Source organism: Candoia aspera, chromosome 3 (assembly GCF_035149785.1).
Source record: "Candoia aspera isolate rCanAsp1 chromosome 3, rCanAsp1.hap2, whole genome shotgun sequence".
Lineage (NCBI taxonomy): Eukaryota > Metazoa > Chordata > Lepidosauria > Squamata > Boidae > Candoia > Candoia aspera.
In genome coordinates this window covers 75425083-75443335 of record NC_086155.1, presented here as the reverse complement: position 1 = coordinate 75443335, position 18253 = coordinate 75425083, and the positions used below count along the sequence as shown (strand labels likewise).

The following is an 18253-nucleotide window of genomic DNA, read 5'->3' as shown; positions in this document are numbered from 1 at the left end:
AGTTGTACCATATTCTGTTTAACTGTTGCTTCCTGGTCATCATACAAATGCTTCCGTTGGCAGATGAGTGACCCAATATATCCCCGTTCTTAAGGGCCATCCAGTTCTGTTCAGCGTAGTCAAAACCCTTAGGCATTCTTACCCTCCTGTAAATTTCATTCACATGAAAGATGTGCAAAGGTGCTTTTAAATATCATGATTCAATTTTGCCTATGCTGTATGTGTTGTATTACTGTTCAGATCATAAATTGCCTATTTTTGCTTAAAGCTGACTCTTAGAGCAAAACTTAGACATGATCTTGGAGAGCCAATGATTAGCATTTTTATTACTTGCATGTGCTTTGCTTTGCTTTAAATAAAAAGAAATAGCATTGGGGGAGTGTGTGCTTAACACCTCTGGTGCCTCCCACCTTTCCAATACCAATCTCTACTTTTCATGCAAGGGTAGAAAAAAAACAATCCTGCTATCAATGTAGCTGCCCCTTTTTCTCTCCAAGCCATCAATACATGCTGTCCTAACATGCCATTTTCCAATCTGTGTAAGTCTGCTGCCTGATAAAGCAAGCTGCACAGAAAATCCTTATCGCAGGATTCCCACATTAGTATTTGGTTCTTGTACAAAAAATAAATATGACCTGACTCAGAAAGGGATTATATAGGCCTGAAGGAGACTCCAAACACATGCAAATAAATAAAAGAAGTGTGATTCATCTCCCTATTTTTGCAGCAGGATTGCATACAAGAATTCCCCTTCAAGAGCATAATTCTTCTGATCCTTTTGATCTGAAGCCTGAATATGAGATATTCTCCCATTTGCAGCTCTACACAACTCTGCTGCTATCTGGTGCGGTTATTGCTTTTCAAAAAGGAACTTTTCTGTGCAGTCTCAGACAGCAGCCATTATTTCAATACTGTTGAAAAAAATTGATTGGAATAGTGAATAACAACTGAAATGATCTGGGACCATGTAACAGCTATGTTTTCTATCTGGGACATAGCCCAGGCAGTTTTAACTTTCAAGAATACAATTCCTTGTATTTAATGATAAAATAGCTAACATGCTCCCAATGAGTATTATCTAACTGCTGTAGTTCATGCCCTAAAAGGCTCCTCCTTGGGGAATGTGGATAATCACTGCAGTCTCGAATTAATTTTTTTTCCAGTGAAGTAGATACGGCTTGTAAATCAGATTTCATGAAATGTGTCAATTAAATGAGGCAAGAAGCCCTCTCATCATGCATTTACCTACAACTCATTTTTCCTTTATGACGGTATGGGGTTCCCTATTCTTTCAGATGAGCAATCTGTCTTTGGAAAGAAACATGAAGTATTGGTGAAATTGTGCAATTTTTTACCAATTCATAATATTTTATTCAATAGTAAAGAACAGATGTAATTATGAGAAATACTTCCACCATAATAAAAAGAAGTTAGTGACTGAGTTGTTTTTCTCTCACAATTCAATATTTTGCTTGGGAATTTATTCTTTTTTTCTATAGCTTGAAAAGGAAATCCTGCATCACAACACTATTTTTATAAATTCTCAGACTGATAAAAAACACATTCCTCCAAATCCCTCTTCCTGTCCCCCACCCTCCATGCATAACACCTTAAAATAAATCCAGCTTTTGATGACAACTCTAACACCAAAATATGGAATAATTTTACTATTTGAAGTAGTTGTGAGTGGCAGTGTGCAAGTGGCCAAGTAATTCTTGACAATTAGTTTGAAGAAGTTGCGTGGCTTAAATGATCTGTCACGTGGAAGGTCAAATAACACTGTGAATGAAATGCTTTTTATTCACAAGCTAGGTATAATCCCACAAAGAAACATGATGAGCGAGTATCCATTTACAGAACTATTTAGTGCTATCCAGTATCATTTACTAGATCTGGATATTGCTGAGGCATCTCAAATAAACCAGCACATTTGATCATTATGTCAGGCAAGACCAATGTTGCATCCATATAATTCACTGCACTTCAGAACAGTATGATCTGTTTCCTACTGCACAAAACATACAGGATGTTCATTTATGGTCAGAATCTGCTTTCCCATTGGCCTGCCCTCTCTCCACTGCTACTTGCATACATAAACCAGTATATACAAATGACCGGGACTTGCCATTTTCAGAGGTGGCATCAGTCAGCCTTTGCTAGTTCTACTGCAGCCCCATCCTATCTTTCCATGTCATCCTCAAATAACTGCATTTAATCCTGCATCTCTATCCACATCTACTTGGAGATAAAGTCCAGTGAATTGAATGGGATTTCTATGTAAGTATCCCTAGGAATGTAATCCAAACATTTCTTAATATAGTTTAGAAGGGTTTAATTGCTTGGAATGCATGTGAGAGACCACACTCTGAGACATTTCTGAGAATCAGATTTGCTCAAATTATTTTTGGACCAAATGGAATTAGGGCTGCCAGGTTATTTTTTAGCAATACCAAAAGATCAAAAAGAGTCAGCTATGGAAAGTCTTAAGTGCCTTTCCTTATAATTCTTAATTGTATACCTCATGTCACATATTATAGCTGTAACCATCACTCTCAGCTGGAGCTCCCCATAAGGATGTGCTTGCTATCAAAATGGCTTGATGCTGGAATACTGCCTAAGAATACAAAATTAAAAAAAATACATAACTTCCAGATCAAATATTAATTACATGCCAGATAGAATTATTCTATAGTTCAAAGAGAAAATGTATAAACAAGAAGCTGGGCATTAAACCAGCAGCAATATAAATCCTCAGTTTTTGAGCAATTATGAAAGATAACCATATCATTGTGAAATAGAAAAATACTGGATTGCATTAAAAACTTCCACTAAGTAACTGTTAAATGTCACTATGAAAACCCGGTGGCAATGTGCCTTAAAAACATAATGAATCACATATCTCCTGAATTATGCTCATTAATACCGTGTTATCTTCTTTCCTTTTTAACAAATCACATATACATATGAAATAGACAGAAGTTAAAATATTTGCTTAATTGAATACTGAATACCAAGCATCCTTTTAGGGATTCCTTCATAACAACTTCCTGAATATTGTAGCAGTTTTTTTATTCACAAACCCTGTTAACCTTACTTCTTTCAGGTCGGCTTGCTGTGGTATGATGTTCAGTCCTTTGAAACCTGATAGAGTAGGTGATTGTGATTACAGCCTTGTGCACTCATTCCTCAGAATACTAGCTTAATCTTTGCATGATTGACAGGAAGTGCTTCTGGTTTCCAGTCTGGCTGAAAAAAGTGAATATTGAAAGTCCGGGCCCAATTCTCAAAGACTCGTTTCTCTGTGATAAAACGATGATGACTCCCCTTTCTTCCCCGTTCATGTGAAATGTACATTGTACATTCATCAGGTCCCAGAGGTTCATAATAATGATAAGGTACTGAAGGATGATTAGAATCCCTGCAGAAAAAGAGAGTAAATAGTTGGATGGGATTGCAAAGCGATGCTGTCCTTAATAAGCCAAAGGGTTCAAAAGGTCTTTTTCCCCATCCACCTTATCTCCCAGAAGGCTAGATTCTAAAACAGTATTGTAAACATTGGAATGTTTTATCTGAGCTAATTAAAATATAACCACTCCAGAACCAAATGGCTGACTATACTGAAGGGTACCACTGTTATGTATCTAGCTTGTATAGAGAGAGAACCTGAGATGCATTCAGAGGGATGAGCGGCTTGGAAAATAGTAACAGGATCTCAGCCTTTTGACCCAGCCAGCACAGCAATCTGGATAGAAGCACACCTAGAACTGTCAATTTGGCATTGTCACTTTTCTGTGGTTTTGTTTTAAACTGACACTATGCTCCTAAGTGATTTGCAAGGACAATAATTTTATTTAGCAACCACAACCAACTGCAAGGTTGGAAAAAGTCTTAACCCCACTCAACTATATTTATTTATTTATTGCTCGCATTTATATGGCCGCCCATCTCATACAAGGAGACCCTGGGAGGTGTACAACAATTAAATAAAAACTAGATTATTAAATAAAACTTAGTTTATTCTCCAGGGTATGAATAATTTAGTATATATAGGAGCTTCATCCTCAATACTGCTAATTTTAGTAATAAATTCCTGAAGTTTTTTTCTTTTTATCTCAGACAGTATCAACATTTAAATTCCACGAAACTGTGTTCCAAGGAGCAGTGAAAATGCTAAGTGCCCTGCATGCTCACTACTCTGTCTGATTATTTTTCCTCTTTAGGTCTGCACCTTTGATACGGTTTGATCCATTTCACAAAGATGTGTCCAATTTAATAAAAGAGAAAGCAAAAATCAATCTGGCAGTATAAATGTGTTAGCTGACAAAGGATCGTAATTTAAGAATGATTGCGCCTGTACTCCCATAGCATAAGGCATCTGTGCAGTCACACAAGAGCCAATAGACGCAAAGTTAAATGCACAAACCCTTTAATTCTGCAGGTATCACTTTAGCATCTCTGGCAGGTGGGGGCAGAGTTTCCCTGGAGCACTTCCTCCAGATTCTATAATGCCTGAGAAAGGTCTTAACGATACAAGCTTCATATAACTAGTTTTAATGCTATCACATGCCTCTAAATATGAAGACAGATGTTCTGAACTAGGAAAGCTTTAGATGGATGAATTATAGTGCTCGTGGTTTCCGGCATAATTAACAACAATCCTACATGCCAGGACAGAACTAAATACCAAAGGAAGAAATGCCGCAGGTTCATGCTTTTTTGGCTCCCCACGTTTATCTTGATAATCGCCGTTAAAAACTACAGCGTGAAACTGCACTGTGGCTTTCCCTATCCCCACTAATAACAGTCAGTTTTTTTCATGGTGGAAAAAGGCATAGTGCAACGAGATCGCACAATGAATTTTGCTTTGAAGTATGCATTCCAAGTAAGAAAACAGAGTACTGTGAACCTATAAGCCTTATAATGTTTGCTTCCACTGAGTGTGGTGGCTAATGGAAGGGAATGAACGTTGCCTCTTCATATCTAGCTTATCCATTCTTTGAGTAATAAATGTGCAGCTGTTCCCCTGTAGGGTACCCTAACGTTGCTTCTGTTGTTACACAGAAACAACATTCAGCTAGAAAATGCTGTGATCAGTACAGCTCTTACTAACCCAAAGGAACCCACCCTCGCTCATCTTCAAATCCTGAGAGAACATCTGCCCTGGTGTCTTGGGTCTTTTGGACCAGATGATACCCCTAAACATCATCAAAAAGAGTTGGGATAAGTTTACGAGTTTCATCTTTCTAGTCTGAATACCCCAGATTAAGATTACATGCTAACTCCCCACTCAGCAATTACGTTTTTATGCCAGCAGATTAAATGAATGAACAATTTATGTGAGAATGTTGAAAGTCATCCCTATTCTTATTTATTAACAGTAAAACAGATGCTATTTTACTACTCTGTGATATTGGACATAAATCAGTACTTTGTCAGAATTAACACGCTTATTAATATTACAGTAGGAATATGTTTACAGATGCAACTATGTAAAATACATTACTTCCCCCAAGTGCAGTAGTCTGTATTTTACTTCTACTACAATGTTTGCTTTGGGTAGAACAAAAGGATATTCAATTGTTCCAGAACAGAGATGGCGAACCTTTTGGGCTCGGCGCAACAAAAATTCAGAAAATGCCTAACCTGACTCTGCTGGCATGTCACTCCCACCTCGAACAAAAGAGAAACAATTCTTTACATATTCATTTATTTTAAAAAATACAATCCAATCATGTGTGGTGCGGTTTGAGTTACCAAAGAAACTGAATGAACAAAAGGCACTGCAACTCCCGCCACTCGCCTATCTTCCCCCTCCCACTCTGCCCTTTTGGCCGCCCTGCCCCCTGCCTTGAGGGGTGGCAAGCAGCCCCAGAACCGTGTGGCTCTGCAGCTACTTGCCATACCCCGTGAAGCCGCAGCCGCCCCAGCCCAGTCCCAGCCGCAGTCACCCTCAACATCCCTGAGAGCGCTGCTGCCCTGCCCTGCCCTCCGCCGCCCCAGCTCACCTGGCCGTCTTCTTGCTCCCTCTTGCACAAAGCTGGTTCCTGCAGAAGCCACTTGCAATTTGCACAAAGGCGTGCCTTGGCACGATGGGGCGCCTTTGACTGAAGGGGCGCGCTTTTGCTGGCTTCGCGCAAAGCTGGTTCCAGGAGAAGCTGCTTGTAAATTGCGAATGGCTTATCCAGGAACCGGCTTTGCATGAAGCCAGCAAAAGCACGCCCTTCACTCAAAGGTGCCCCTTCACGCCAAGACACCCCCCTTGTTGCCGGGTGTTGGTGAACGTTGGCATGTCACCCAAAACGTCATAGCATGTCACCTTTGACACGTGTGTCATAGGTTTGCCATCACTGTTCTAGAGGAAATCCATATGATGCTCATACTTAATGGCAGATCAGTTAACTGACAAGAACTTTAAGCTCCAGAGTTTATTGCTGTAGCACAAGCATAAACAGTCTACAAGCGTTTCCAGAATAGAAGCTGGCAAGGTGATAGAATGATATCATAAATCCATTCCTCTAATATGATATCCTGACAATCAGGGGATGTCATGATAAGATTTGGATACTACTACATACTGCTACACTGAACTGCAGCCCAAATGCTTTCCTGCCCAAGCTGTCAGAGATGGCAATAATTTTAACTCTTGGGCCAAGCCCCCTTAAAGAGCACCTCATAGTTTAATAGTTACTTCAGGTTTTGCTAGTCAGAATAGAAACTAATGGGTAAAACTGGGTAGGGGAATCCAAAACAGCTCTATTGTTCCATTACTCCTGTGCTAAAATACACAGATTAGATTCTTTCCAAGTCTTGGGACACGTTAAAATGGTCTGCCTTCAAAAACTAGATAACACTGCAAATTCCTGAATGATGTGTGGACTTTTCATATATTAAGAGCTGGTCATCCTTCAAAGACTTGGTCGATCTGTGGAAAGAGGATATGACCAAGGCAGGTGTCATGCTTGTTCCTATGAGCTAAAAGAGTTTCAGACAACCATCTGAAGCATACCTGAAATCAACCATGAAGCTTGCACAAGAGAGAAAGATGATGGTTCTGGAATAGATTGAATAAATGTGGGGAGATCTCAAACACGAACTGCAATCAACAAGACCAAAGAATATTCCTGAGACAAAAGAGTTGGAAAAAAATCCAAAACCAAGAATAAGACTCTTAAGAAAGGTTTGGAAGCTGTTATTTCTCACAGAGGAAGTACAGGTAGTCCTCGAGTTATGATGGCAGTTGGGACTGGAATTTCTGTTGCTAAGCAATGTGGTCATAAAGTACGATGTCATGTGACTGCTTCGCTTAGTGACAGCAATCCCACTGTCTCCATTGCTGTTATTCAGCGAGGATTTATTTATTTATTTATGTTTGTTTGTTTGTTTGTTTGCTATCCCTTTATTTTTTTTATAAATAACTCAAGGTGGTGAACATATCTAATACTCCTTCCTCCTCCTGTTTGTTAAGCAAGCATCTCCTTACACCTTGCTGCCGGCTTCCAACAACCAAAGTCAGTGGGGAAGCAGCAGGAACTTTCAAGTCCCAGGCTGCTTGCAAGCAGGCCAGCATGCAGGTAAGTGGCTGCTTCTGGGTGGGGGAGGGAGTGAGGGGGTGTGTGAGTGGCTGGGTAGGTGTGGCATGAGCGTGGCAGGGCTTGGTGTGGCGGCTGCCAAGTGGAGAGGGTGCACAAGTGGCCGGGGAGGTGTGGTGCAAGTGCAGCAAGGCTCGGGGAGGGTGCGCAGGTGGGACAGCCTCACATGGGGAAATTTCATGCCTGACAGCATGTGCCAAGCAGAGGATGTGGAGTTCTTCCACCACCTACAGATCTTCTACAAGGTCTGTATGAAGCCAGCAAAAGCATGTCCTTCACTCAAAGGCGCCCCTTCATGCCAAGGCACGCCCCTTGTCGGGTGTTGCTGAACACTGTAGAACCAACAGTGTTCACCCACACTCCGTAGAACGCATTTTCTACAAGGTGGTTGAAAATAATACTTTATCCATGTACATTTGAACACAGCTTCAACTGTAGTATGTGTATTCCTTAATGACCATTCAAGTTACAACGGCGCTGAACGAATGGTAGTTATGACTGGCCCTTGACATTAAAGCTGTTGCAGCAAGCCGTCACGTGATCGAAAGCCAGGCACTTGACAGTCCGCCTGCATTTACGACCGTAGCGTGCCTGTTTCCACCTATTTCCCCATCTCTGCCTTTCTGGCCACCTTGCACTCCACCTTCACCACCTACCCCTGCCACCCCCCAGTGCCCCAGCTGAGCTTCACTGTTTCCTTACTCCTGCTGCTGACGAGGCATGCCTGGCCAAGGCAGCTACTGGCCCTTTGCACACCTCATCAACAGCAGAAGGAAGAAGATGGCAAAGGTCAGCTGGGAGTGGGGGGGTGGCAGGTGTAGGCAGTGGCAGCTGAGTGCAGGGCAGCCAAAAGGGCAGAGATGGGGGGGAGATAGGAGGGTGGAGTTGAAGCAGAGGCAAGCGCAGCAGGGTAGAAGCATGAGGTCCTTGCCTAATGACTACTGGAACTGCCGTCACTATGTGGTGTGGTCACGTTTCACTTAATGACTGCTTTGCCTAGCAACAGATATTCCAGTCCTAATTAGGGTCGTTAAGCAAGGACTACCTGTAATCTAAGAACACTTAGATTGTACGTGACTGTGGGGATGCTGCGATCATCATAAGTACGAGGACTGGTCGTAAGTACCACTCATTCAGTACTGTAGTAAATTTGAACCATCGCTGAACAAGTGGCCGTTAAGTGAGGACCACCTGCATTGCACTTTATTTTGCAAGAAGGTAATGCAAAGGTGTATGTATACGTGCATGATGTGCTTCACACACAAGTATTGCTAATGCTGTTGTAAAGCATAATGTTGGTTTGGTCTTTTGTTAAGATCAGCATCCATGCTCTATGAAGGCTTGTATCCTGTTGCTTTGAACTTTTAGAATGTATTTACAGATGCAAGGATCCTATGCTAACTTGGGTTATTTTGATGAGCTTTGTGTCTTGTGTAATTTAACTTTATTCATGCAACTAATGTACAAGAAGCACCATGTACAAGCAAAAATACCAATAAAACAGTGACCTTTTTCTGGGTTTGTGCATGACAAGGGAGCTAAAAGACACAGATCAAATCCATTGCTTGCTAAATAAGTGGGTGTCAGTGCCTACAGAAAAATTAGCCAGGATTCAAAAATTAAGAAATTATAGAAGGAGATGTGCTATTTGAAAGGAATGTTAAAGAGCTTTTTGGTTGTGTAATCTATTGCCTTGTGGTCTTGTAATCTATTGTCCGAGTGATACAAAAAGTTTATTTAAAGAAAGTCCTACCTCTCTGTTCAGAGAGGCAGGGAAGTGCAAGAAGGTTTTGTTCAAAACATATTCTAATATAAATAAATGTGTTAATGGAATAGAGCAGTGCTGTGCTCCTGTTGTTTCTTACATGGATTTATTTTAATGTTTCCAAAAATATTTTAAAAGTAATCTCCTTGATCAAGTGTTGTGTAATTTTAGTAACTGGTAGCACTTCGCCTGGACTATTACTCTACCTACTCTCATAGCCCTAGGATGAAGAATGAGGGAGCAGCTGCTGGCCCTAAGTCCTAGAGTCTGTAGCCAAAACACTTGAAACATTTTGAGTTTTCTTCTAACAGAATACAGAACTTTTGAAACAGTAAATCTGAAATAGGACAAAGCCATTCAAACTTAAAAGAAAATATGTTTTCAGTTTTGTGTGCAGCCATACTGTTGGCAGTTATAATGCTGAAGCCATGTCTGTTTCACTCAGAAGTTTTATGGTGGAAATTGAAATCTGTAAATCATACAGGCCGAAGAATGGATCTTCACATTAAATAGCATAATTGTCCTCTTCACTCTAATGTGCTTAGTTGCATGACCTATCATAACCTAGCAAACCACACACCCAGGTCATAGACAATAAATGAAACATCCCAGTAACTGTATGTGTTGTATGCATGCCCATACAATCTTGATTTAGATTATTTTTTCAGAAGAATCTGTTAAAAAAAATTGAAATCAATATTTTCAAATGTTTTTTCTCTAGAAATTGATTTCATGTATTCTATAGCATTATGTTTACCTAATAAATATTCAAAGACTAAGGCAAACTAACAAGACGTGAATTAATTCCTCACAGTACAAACAAAAACTTTTAATAATTTATGAAATGTAATTAAATGCTGTTTGTTGTTTTCAAAACTCAATCACAGGACATGCTAATTAAGAGCTTCAGGAACACCCTACATATGCTTTCTGAGTAGTATAAAGGCATGTGTGTGTGTGTACGTAATCTGTAAGACTGAATTTTTCAACCTAATTATAAATCCAGATGAATAGTTACCTGCAGAAATCTGGTGGTACCATTCCATAGACGTCTATCCTGTCACACAGCTCTAATGCAATGCTCATTGTAAACCATCCAGTGCTCAGCCAAGTGTTGGATATCTTCCTGAAAACAGAAGCAATTAAGTTCCCAAGGTGACAAATAATACTTGAGATAACTTCATGTTAGAGGGATTTTTTAAAGTTACCTATTAAAATTCATAGAAGTTATACACATGGGCAGTCAACATTCAAAGTACTCCCACGCCACGTAATAGGTTCAACTATATTATTCTGGTTGTGAACAAATGTATTTAGTAATTACATTTTTCATTCTAATATTGACATTAGTGGTACTATGTATCTGTGCACTTACTTGAATAATATTCAAGTGTAAACTGCATGTTTGCATTAGTCCCACTGATTAAATGGGAAAGAAAAACTTCAAATCTCTATCTTGTTAATGGAAGAATTAACAGACTTTTTGTTAGCACATGGCATGCTCAGGCTGAATATACTGATCATGCAACAATGCAACAAAATGTGAAGTTTCACATGACTTGGAACATTTTTGCTTGGGTATGGTGAGCAACAGTCTCCAATTCCATCTAACGGATATAAATAATTGCAATGAATAGTCCTGGAAGAGCTCTGGAGCATTTCCATCAAGTTCAAGTCTCCTTTCTCTTTCCTTCCCTTCCTAGTACAGCTACCCTTTTCTTTTCCCCATCTCTAGCCATCTTGGTTCTTCTTCTTCTTCCTCTTCTTCTCCAGCAAGAAGGGAGCGAGAATGTCCTTTTGTGTGTGTATGTATGTGTAGGAAAGCATGAAAGAAAAATGGTTGTACGTGCACATAGGGAATCAATTAATTTGAAAAATGAGTCATCTTTATAGAGTATTAGTTGATGATGATTTTTTGTCCTAGCCTTTTTTTTAAGAGTGGCTTTCAGCATACATACTGTACCTTATACGAGCATACACTTATATGCATATGTTATATGCATCCACTTACTGGTAGAGAAATCCTTAGGATTGGATAGAGTTGGCAAACATAAAGTGGCAAAGGGGGAATGTTGGGTATTCCACAGAATTTATTTTCTCTCTACTCTTCCTTTTGGGAAGGGATAATCTTAAACTGAGTCACCTTTTTTTCAGAAGCAAGTTCTCAATCATTTTCACAATACTTAAGCAAGATTCTTCCCCCACAAAGCAATTATCAAGCTTCTAGAACTTGTGTAAACTGTGATAGGGATATGTTGACGCTTTCAAGGAGAAATGTGTAAACTAAACTTTTCTCTTAAATGTGCCCACAGAGTGAGATAAATACTTAGCATTTATGCATGTAAGAAAGAAATCAGGCTGCCTAAACTCATGTGTCAACCTCATAGTACAGCTGACTTATCTTGGAATTCTGCTTGAAATGCTCTGGCCTTAATTCCCACTGAAATGCTAAACTTGTGCCTGAAAACTTTCAGAGCACACTCTGGATTTGCATATTAAGTGGCATGATATTTTCCTATCAATTTAAGTGTCGTGTTTCTTACAAATACAATCTTCAGATTGGAGTTATTGGGCACTAATGAGCCAACATTATAGAGGTCCTCCCAGATTTGAAGAGCACTAAGATGAAGTGCCTTTATTAACAATGTAATACATATGAATTATATATTCGTGTTTTTAAATGGTTAATTTTCTTGTAAACTGCCCAGAGTTCACCTTTTCTGGGGGAGATGGGTGGTGATAGAAATTGGAATAATAAATAAACAAACATATTCCAATGTTTTTCCAATGAATATACTATGGTAGTCCTGAAATGGAGAAACATGGTTAATAAGATGAGCTTTGTAAACAATGAAATAGAGGCCAACAGCAATTCCTGCAGAGATAGACATTCCATTTGGTACCACAAGATAGACAGAGTGACATCTTCTACCCTTGAACCGAGTAATTTTTCATGTACATATGGTCAAGCAAAACAAGTGGTTCCCTAGTTAAATTATGGCATTACGTATAAACTAAAGCTAAGGAAGAATGATAAATTTCGTAATATAATACACTGAGGAGGATCTGAAAAAGACTTCTATATACAAAACTAGCTAAAGACTTCAGTGAGTTGGAGTTATCAGTAAATGTATTTTTGACAGACCACTATTTCCTGTAGAGAACTTTGGTAGACAGATGTGGGTATTATAATAGCTGTAAACATTTATCTCTTCCACATCCAGAATAACGTAACTACTTATGTTATACTGAAATAAATTAAATACTAGAAACAAAGTATCAGCATTGTCAGAGATTAAGGAGATGAGGTGAGAATTTTATCTCCAAAGGCACTATGCCCCATAACATTTGTTTGTGCATGTAGTTGTTCCCTGGAACCAGTGTAAATCTGCTTCTTTCTTGCAATGCTACTTTCACATTCTGAAAGCAAAGAAAAAGGAGTATATTGTTTTAGATCTTTTATTTTAAAAATGAGGAATATTACAAAATCAGATCTCCTGGTTTAATACCCTCTAAGTTGTAAGGACAGAAAAGACAGCATGCCACATGCTTATTATGGAGATCGTTTTTTCTTAATGTTATGATGTAACACATTGCTCCAATAAATCTTGGAGCATATGAGGTTACCTTTCTGCTCCAATCACAGACTCATTTATAATTCTCTGGAAATGTTCTTTCAGCAACTTATTTATGCATTTTAATTTAATTACTGGCCCTGAATCATAGTTTTCTTTAATGAACCTTTACTCATTTATAAACCAATACTCAAGTACAGTTACTCTGGTAATATGAAAGCGTATTATTCTACAGTCTACATCACTCACTATTCCATTTAATTGCTAATATTTTCTAGATGTTTTTGGCTTATTTTTAAAATAAGTATTTTTAACAAGATGTTAAAATCAATCTTTTCAATCATAATACCAAAGATTACTATAGAAATGGCATTAGCTGTTATATTTCTGTAGTTTGCCTTTTTGTACTTTACTATTGCAATTTGATGCTCATTAATTCCAAAAAGAACCTAGTCTACTCAATATATTGTAGTAAATATTTATATTATATATGTTAAAGAATTTTATTTAATCTCACTTTATTAGATAGTTCGTTTAATCTACATTCAATTCCTTTAGTATGCTGCATACCCATACTAGAGGCCTATATATTTTGATACTGTCATGTTCATATTGCTGCCTAGTTGTTCTAAAAATGTATTATGTGCATGAAAGCTACACATTTTGAGAATATATGACTATACTGGACAAGGATACAAGAGTAGTTGATGGTTAAGAAATACTCATAAGCATGTTACAGAGTTGATGGTTTCTATGGCCCTGCATCTTTTCTGAAGATTGATGTAGATGGTGAGTTAGATTTGAACAAGACAGATAATGGGTCAAAAGTTTATTCAACCATGACTCATTGGCAGGTTTCATGGTAAGTCTTCCTTTTTACATTGTCTTATAAAATGGGACTTATAGTGAACTATCTTGCAGTTATATTGACATGTAATAGAAAAAGGGTTGGGACTTCACATGTTGAAAAATTGGAAAAATTATTATAATAGTGCAGCCTATATTAGTTATTAATTCTTTCTACCAAATATCTCTGGCTTAACATAATAATATGTTTATATTCCAGAGTAGTTTACTATGGAGATTTTCCCAGGTATACTAAGAGGACAAAGGTTGACTGATTTCATATCAGAGTGACTCTACCCTTTACTGACTTAAAGATGCTCTGTCATTAGACATATTTTCAGCAGCATGTCTAGACTTAGGCTGGCTATGTATGGTTTCTGGTCAAATCTATTTCCTTATTAATAGGCTTTCTACAGACCAATCATAAAGCAATTTATTATTGATTTAATAATGCAGAAGAGCCAATCAGGAAACCAATCAGTAAATGTAAAGATAACCCCACACAAAATTTTAAGGCAGGGTTAATAGCAGCAAAAGGTAGGAAAGAAGCATGGGTTCAAAAGCTCATGAGCAACTGCTGATGCCTTCAACAATATATTGTGATTGAAAGAATAATTTTGGGATTTGTAGTCTACCACAGCTCTTAGTCTTTATGCAATGCAGAAGCTGCAACTTAAAAAAAACGATAATCCTTGCATTTGGCCTACCAAACACAACTGTTCCTCCAGTTGTAACACAGATTAAGGGAAGGGAGAGGATTCTTCCATTACTGTTACTTTCCCTATTTTGTATATAAATTAGGGAAAGAATAGAAAGAATATGTTGGGGGATGAAAGCAAATGCGAGCACAGGGGCATGAAACCTCTATTTTTCTCTCATGTTAATCTGATCCACCTTTCTTTCAAACTGGCCTTTTTATGACACTCAGAAACCAGCTTCTTCTCTTCCTCCACCTCTTCCTTACCTGATTCAGACTTCAAAGAACTTTAGTGGCATAAGGAATAAAATAACCTATAAACCCTATATTTTCATAGCTTTGTCTGTCTGGCAATCAACAGATTCTTCTCTACCCTTAGATGCTTCCATGTGTGTTTCTTGTTGCAAATCAGGGTTCTGAATCCCCCAACTTTTTAAAGAGGGTTCAAGACTGACTATATACCTGCTGGCTTGCTCTGAGCTCTTTTACCATAGTCCGGAGGGACTGACAATGCTATGCCCAGAAATGCATGGAATACATGTAGATATTTTCCACATAAGAAGACCTGGCTTTTCCCCCAGGCTGTGGGGCCAGGCTGTGGATGGAGCTCATATGGGGTGGTTGGTGGATGAATGTGACTTTTATTGGGGTTTATTGTTTTAAATAGTCCTTTTAGTATACTGTGTTTTTACTCTGCCTCCCAGAGTTTCTTTTGACTATGTAAGTTTGCTTAATAAATAAAGAATAATATGTCATCTCATGTATGATCAAGAGTCCAGGACACCACTATATCTAATCTTGATCCTAATTCTGTTATTGTTGTTACTCTTTTCAGATAATCTTTTCATAACAGAGATACAGTGGACTGTGGCTCCTATATTCCTGAAGCTGACAGATATGCCATTCTCCTGGTACCAGTTTTAAGGCCCCATGATTTGTAAAGTAGTGCTGTCATCACACGTTACAGTAAAAAAAGCCTGAATATACACCTGAGGGCTTACCCAGAAAACAGAATACTTATAAAAAACTTCTGTTTTACACATTATGTAAGTACTTCCCTGGATCTCTAAGTAATCAGAATTGTGTATTTCATTATATTACTGAGTGGTATACTTCATATTTTGATAGTCCAAACCTAACCTGTGGGCTATCCCCTAAATATCATCCTTTTAACATTTATGGCATAAGATGATTTCCACACAGGATTATAATGTCTCTTGCTGTTTGAATTGTTTGGTAAATGGAGAATATACATAGCTGTGGAATGCCCTGTCCATTTGTCTAGCATCTGGCCTATCAGCTAAGAACTAGACTGCTGGATTCATACAGCTTCAGTGTCTAGCTGATCAATCTGATACATTTTATGGAAAGCTGACAGAAGAAAGCACATCACTAAACATCTCTTTTAAAGAAGGAGGGGAGACTGGGAAGGGAACTGATGGATTGATATCTGATGTTTAGAGGGCCAAGTATGAAAAGGGCTGTACAGTTTTGTTCACCCTTTGCTTAATCGTTATTCTTGTTCTGAGAGCCTAAGCTCATGGCCCCTTTCAGACAATCATTCCAGATTCCATAAGCCTGGTGAATAATCGGCATTAAGCAACAGTCCTCTTCTTCTATAATAGAGAATATCTGACTTAGTACAAACCATGATCTTTGCACCAAAATCTGATTGCAGCAGGAAGAAGGGACAGAAAGACATCTGGTGCTGAGGAATTTGTTTCTAGGATTAATAAAACATGGAACAATCATGAGAACTGGTTTAAGTATTGATGGTCTATTACTGAGTGGCTATTGTATTTGGCTCTGGATTTTAAAAATCATGGTAAGGTTTTAAATGAAAGTTTTCTCCAAAGAATGTAACAGGGTAAGCTGCAGAACACTTCTATTGAGGATAATGGTACACTGAAATGGAAAAAGCAAACAACACCATATTAGATGTATTCTTCTCCAAAGTGAGTTCTTAATTTATACATAAATGTGTAAGTGGTACTTATTCTGTCATCATGTTTTCACCGTGCAAAAAACAGATAATGAGTACATAAGCAATAAAAATAAATCCATTCTTTTTTGTGGGGGAAGAAATTCATTTCTAATGTAGTTTGCAGTTATACAGAGGGTCACTTATTAAACAAATTGATCTGAAGATCTGTTTGTAGGCCATAAATGGGCTCATAAAGGAGGCAAGTGTCATAATAACTTTCCTTTTTTCAGTTGGAAGTATAAGATGAGCACTTCAGAGGCGTCTAATGTATGAAAAAGAAAGTTTCATTGCTAAAATGTTCCAAGAAGGCAATAAGTAGATTTTATAATTCACCAAATGACAGCATTGACTCAATAAAGAAAAACCTACCAATTCTACCTTTTCAGAACCAGTGAATTGTTTGTTCAGGTATATTACCTAAAGTAAGATTTAAATTCACCATCTACTTTCACATTGTGCTGTCCTAGAATTCTATTTACCAACTGTATTCATTATATATTGATTTAGGTATTTAAAAGCTAAAGCACAGATACGTTATATGATTACATCACTGTGCTATACTGCAAAAATTATTTGACACACAAAAATATTAACATTAATAAAAACAAAAGAAGATAAATTCTATAAAATCAGGAGGAGTCTGGTAGCATCTTTCCCAAACAATAAATTTTATTAAAAGGCATAAGCTTTGTTCAGCTGCAGCTCACATCGTCATATGCCTAGAGTAACTAGAGTGATGTAGGATTTAAAACGGGGAGAGGGGCAGGAGAGGAAGACAGGTTAGCTATGCTGATGCAGGTTACATGAGAGACAGATGACAAGGACTTTATCAATTGTCAATTGTGATGTGTTAAAAACCCATTGTATTTACTGAGACCTTCCAGGATTGCCTGAAACCTTTTGATGTATGTGAGTTAGCAACCTCCCATTCAATGGTGGAGATAAAGTCCCATCTGTATACAAGTATGGACCTGCTGCTCAGTGCCTAAGAAAGCTTTTAGCTTTTAAGAGGGATCACAGAAACAAAACAACAGAACATCACTGGTTGCCACCTACAGCTCACAGCTCAAACTTATTATTAATTACAGAGTTTCCCTCCTCCCCAAGTCCTGCTGTGCTGCTTCATTGTGGCAGGGGGCTGATCCTGAGAGGGATGAGTGAAGAGCACCAAGGGCATATGCCAACAGTATATATTCCCAGCAGGGTTACCCAAGGTGCGAAGGTCATCCCAGCTGCCCAGCTAAAGCAAGCAGGTATCTACAATGGGCAACAGCAATACAGGAAAATACCAGACATGGATTATCACTTTAGTGATAATGGCAAAGACATCATCTCATACTGCACAGCGGAAGGCAGTGGTAAATCACTTGTGTATTTTACCAAGAAAGCCACAGGGATAGAAAATATAAAATGATAGATGATATAGTCCCGGATGATGGGCCCCTCAATTCGAATGGCAGTCAACAAGCTACTGAGGAAGAGCTAAGGATCTTTTGGAATACTAATGGTGCATATGACTTGGCAGGATTAAGGCCTTTAGGACACCTAGTTGCTCATGTTGTCATGCAGGAAAGGAAAACTCAAAGCTGCTAAGACAGAATTATGATAGGAACATGAAATATAAGAAGCACAAACATGGGAAAGCACAACACAGTGAAAAATGAATTGACTACATGTTGACATCTTAGACATCAGTGAATTAAGATGGACTGTAATTGGACACTTTCACTCAGAAGATCAGTGTTTACTACTCAGGACATGAAAAACAAAGAAGGAATGGCACTGCTTTCATAATTA

At 38.4% G+C, this 18253-nt stretch overlaps 1 protein-coding gene across 2 annotated transcripts in view; it reads right to left on the bottom strand.

Annotated features, from left to right (window-relative positions):
* Window positions 1-1641: 1641 nt before the first annotated feature.
* The window catches only part of ST6GALNAC5 (ST6 N-acetylgalactosaminide alpha-2,6-sialyltransferase 5), a 90305-nt gene continuing 73693 nt past the window's right edge, over window positions 1642-18253 (bottom strand). The window contains exons 4-5 of one of the 2 annotated variants that reach the window (XM_063298139.1): window positions 10373-10480; window positions 1642-3418 (exon numbers count right to left, since the gene is read on the bottom strand). In XM_063298139.1, the coding sequence (XP_063154209.1) occupies window positions 3187-3418; window positions 10373-10480 (340 nt within the window). In that variant the 3' untranslated portion in view covers window positions 1642-3186. The remainder of the gene's footprint in view (window positions 3419-10372; window positions 10481-18253) is intronic. The other variant, XM_063298140.1, reaches the window with a different exon arrangement.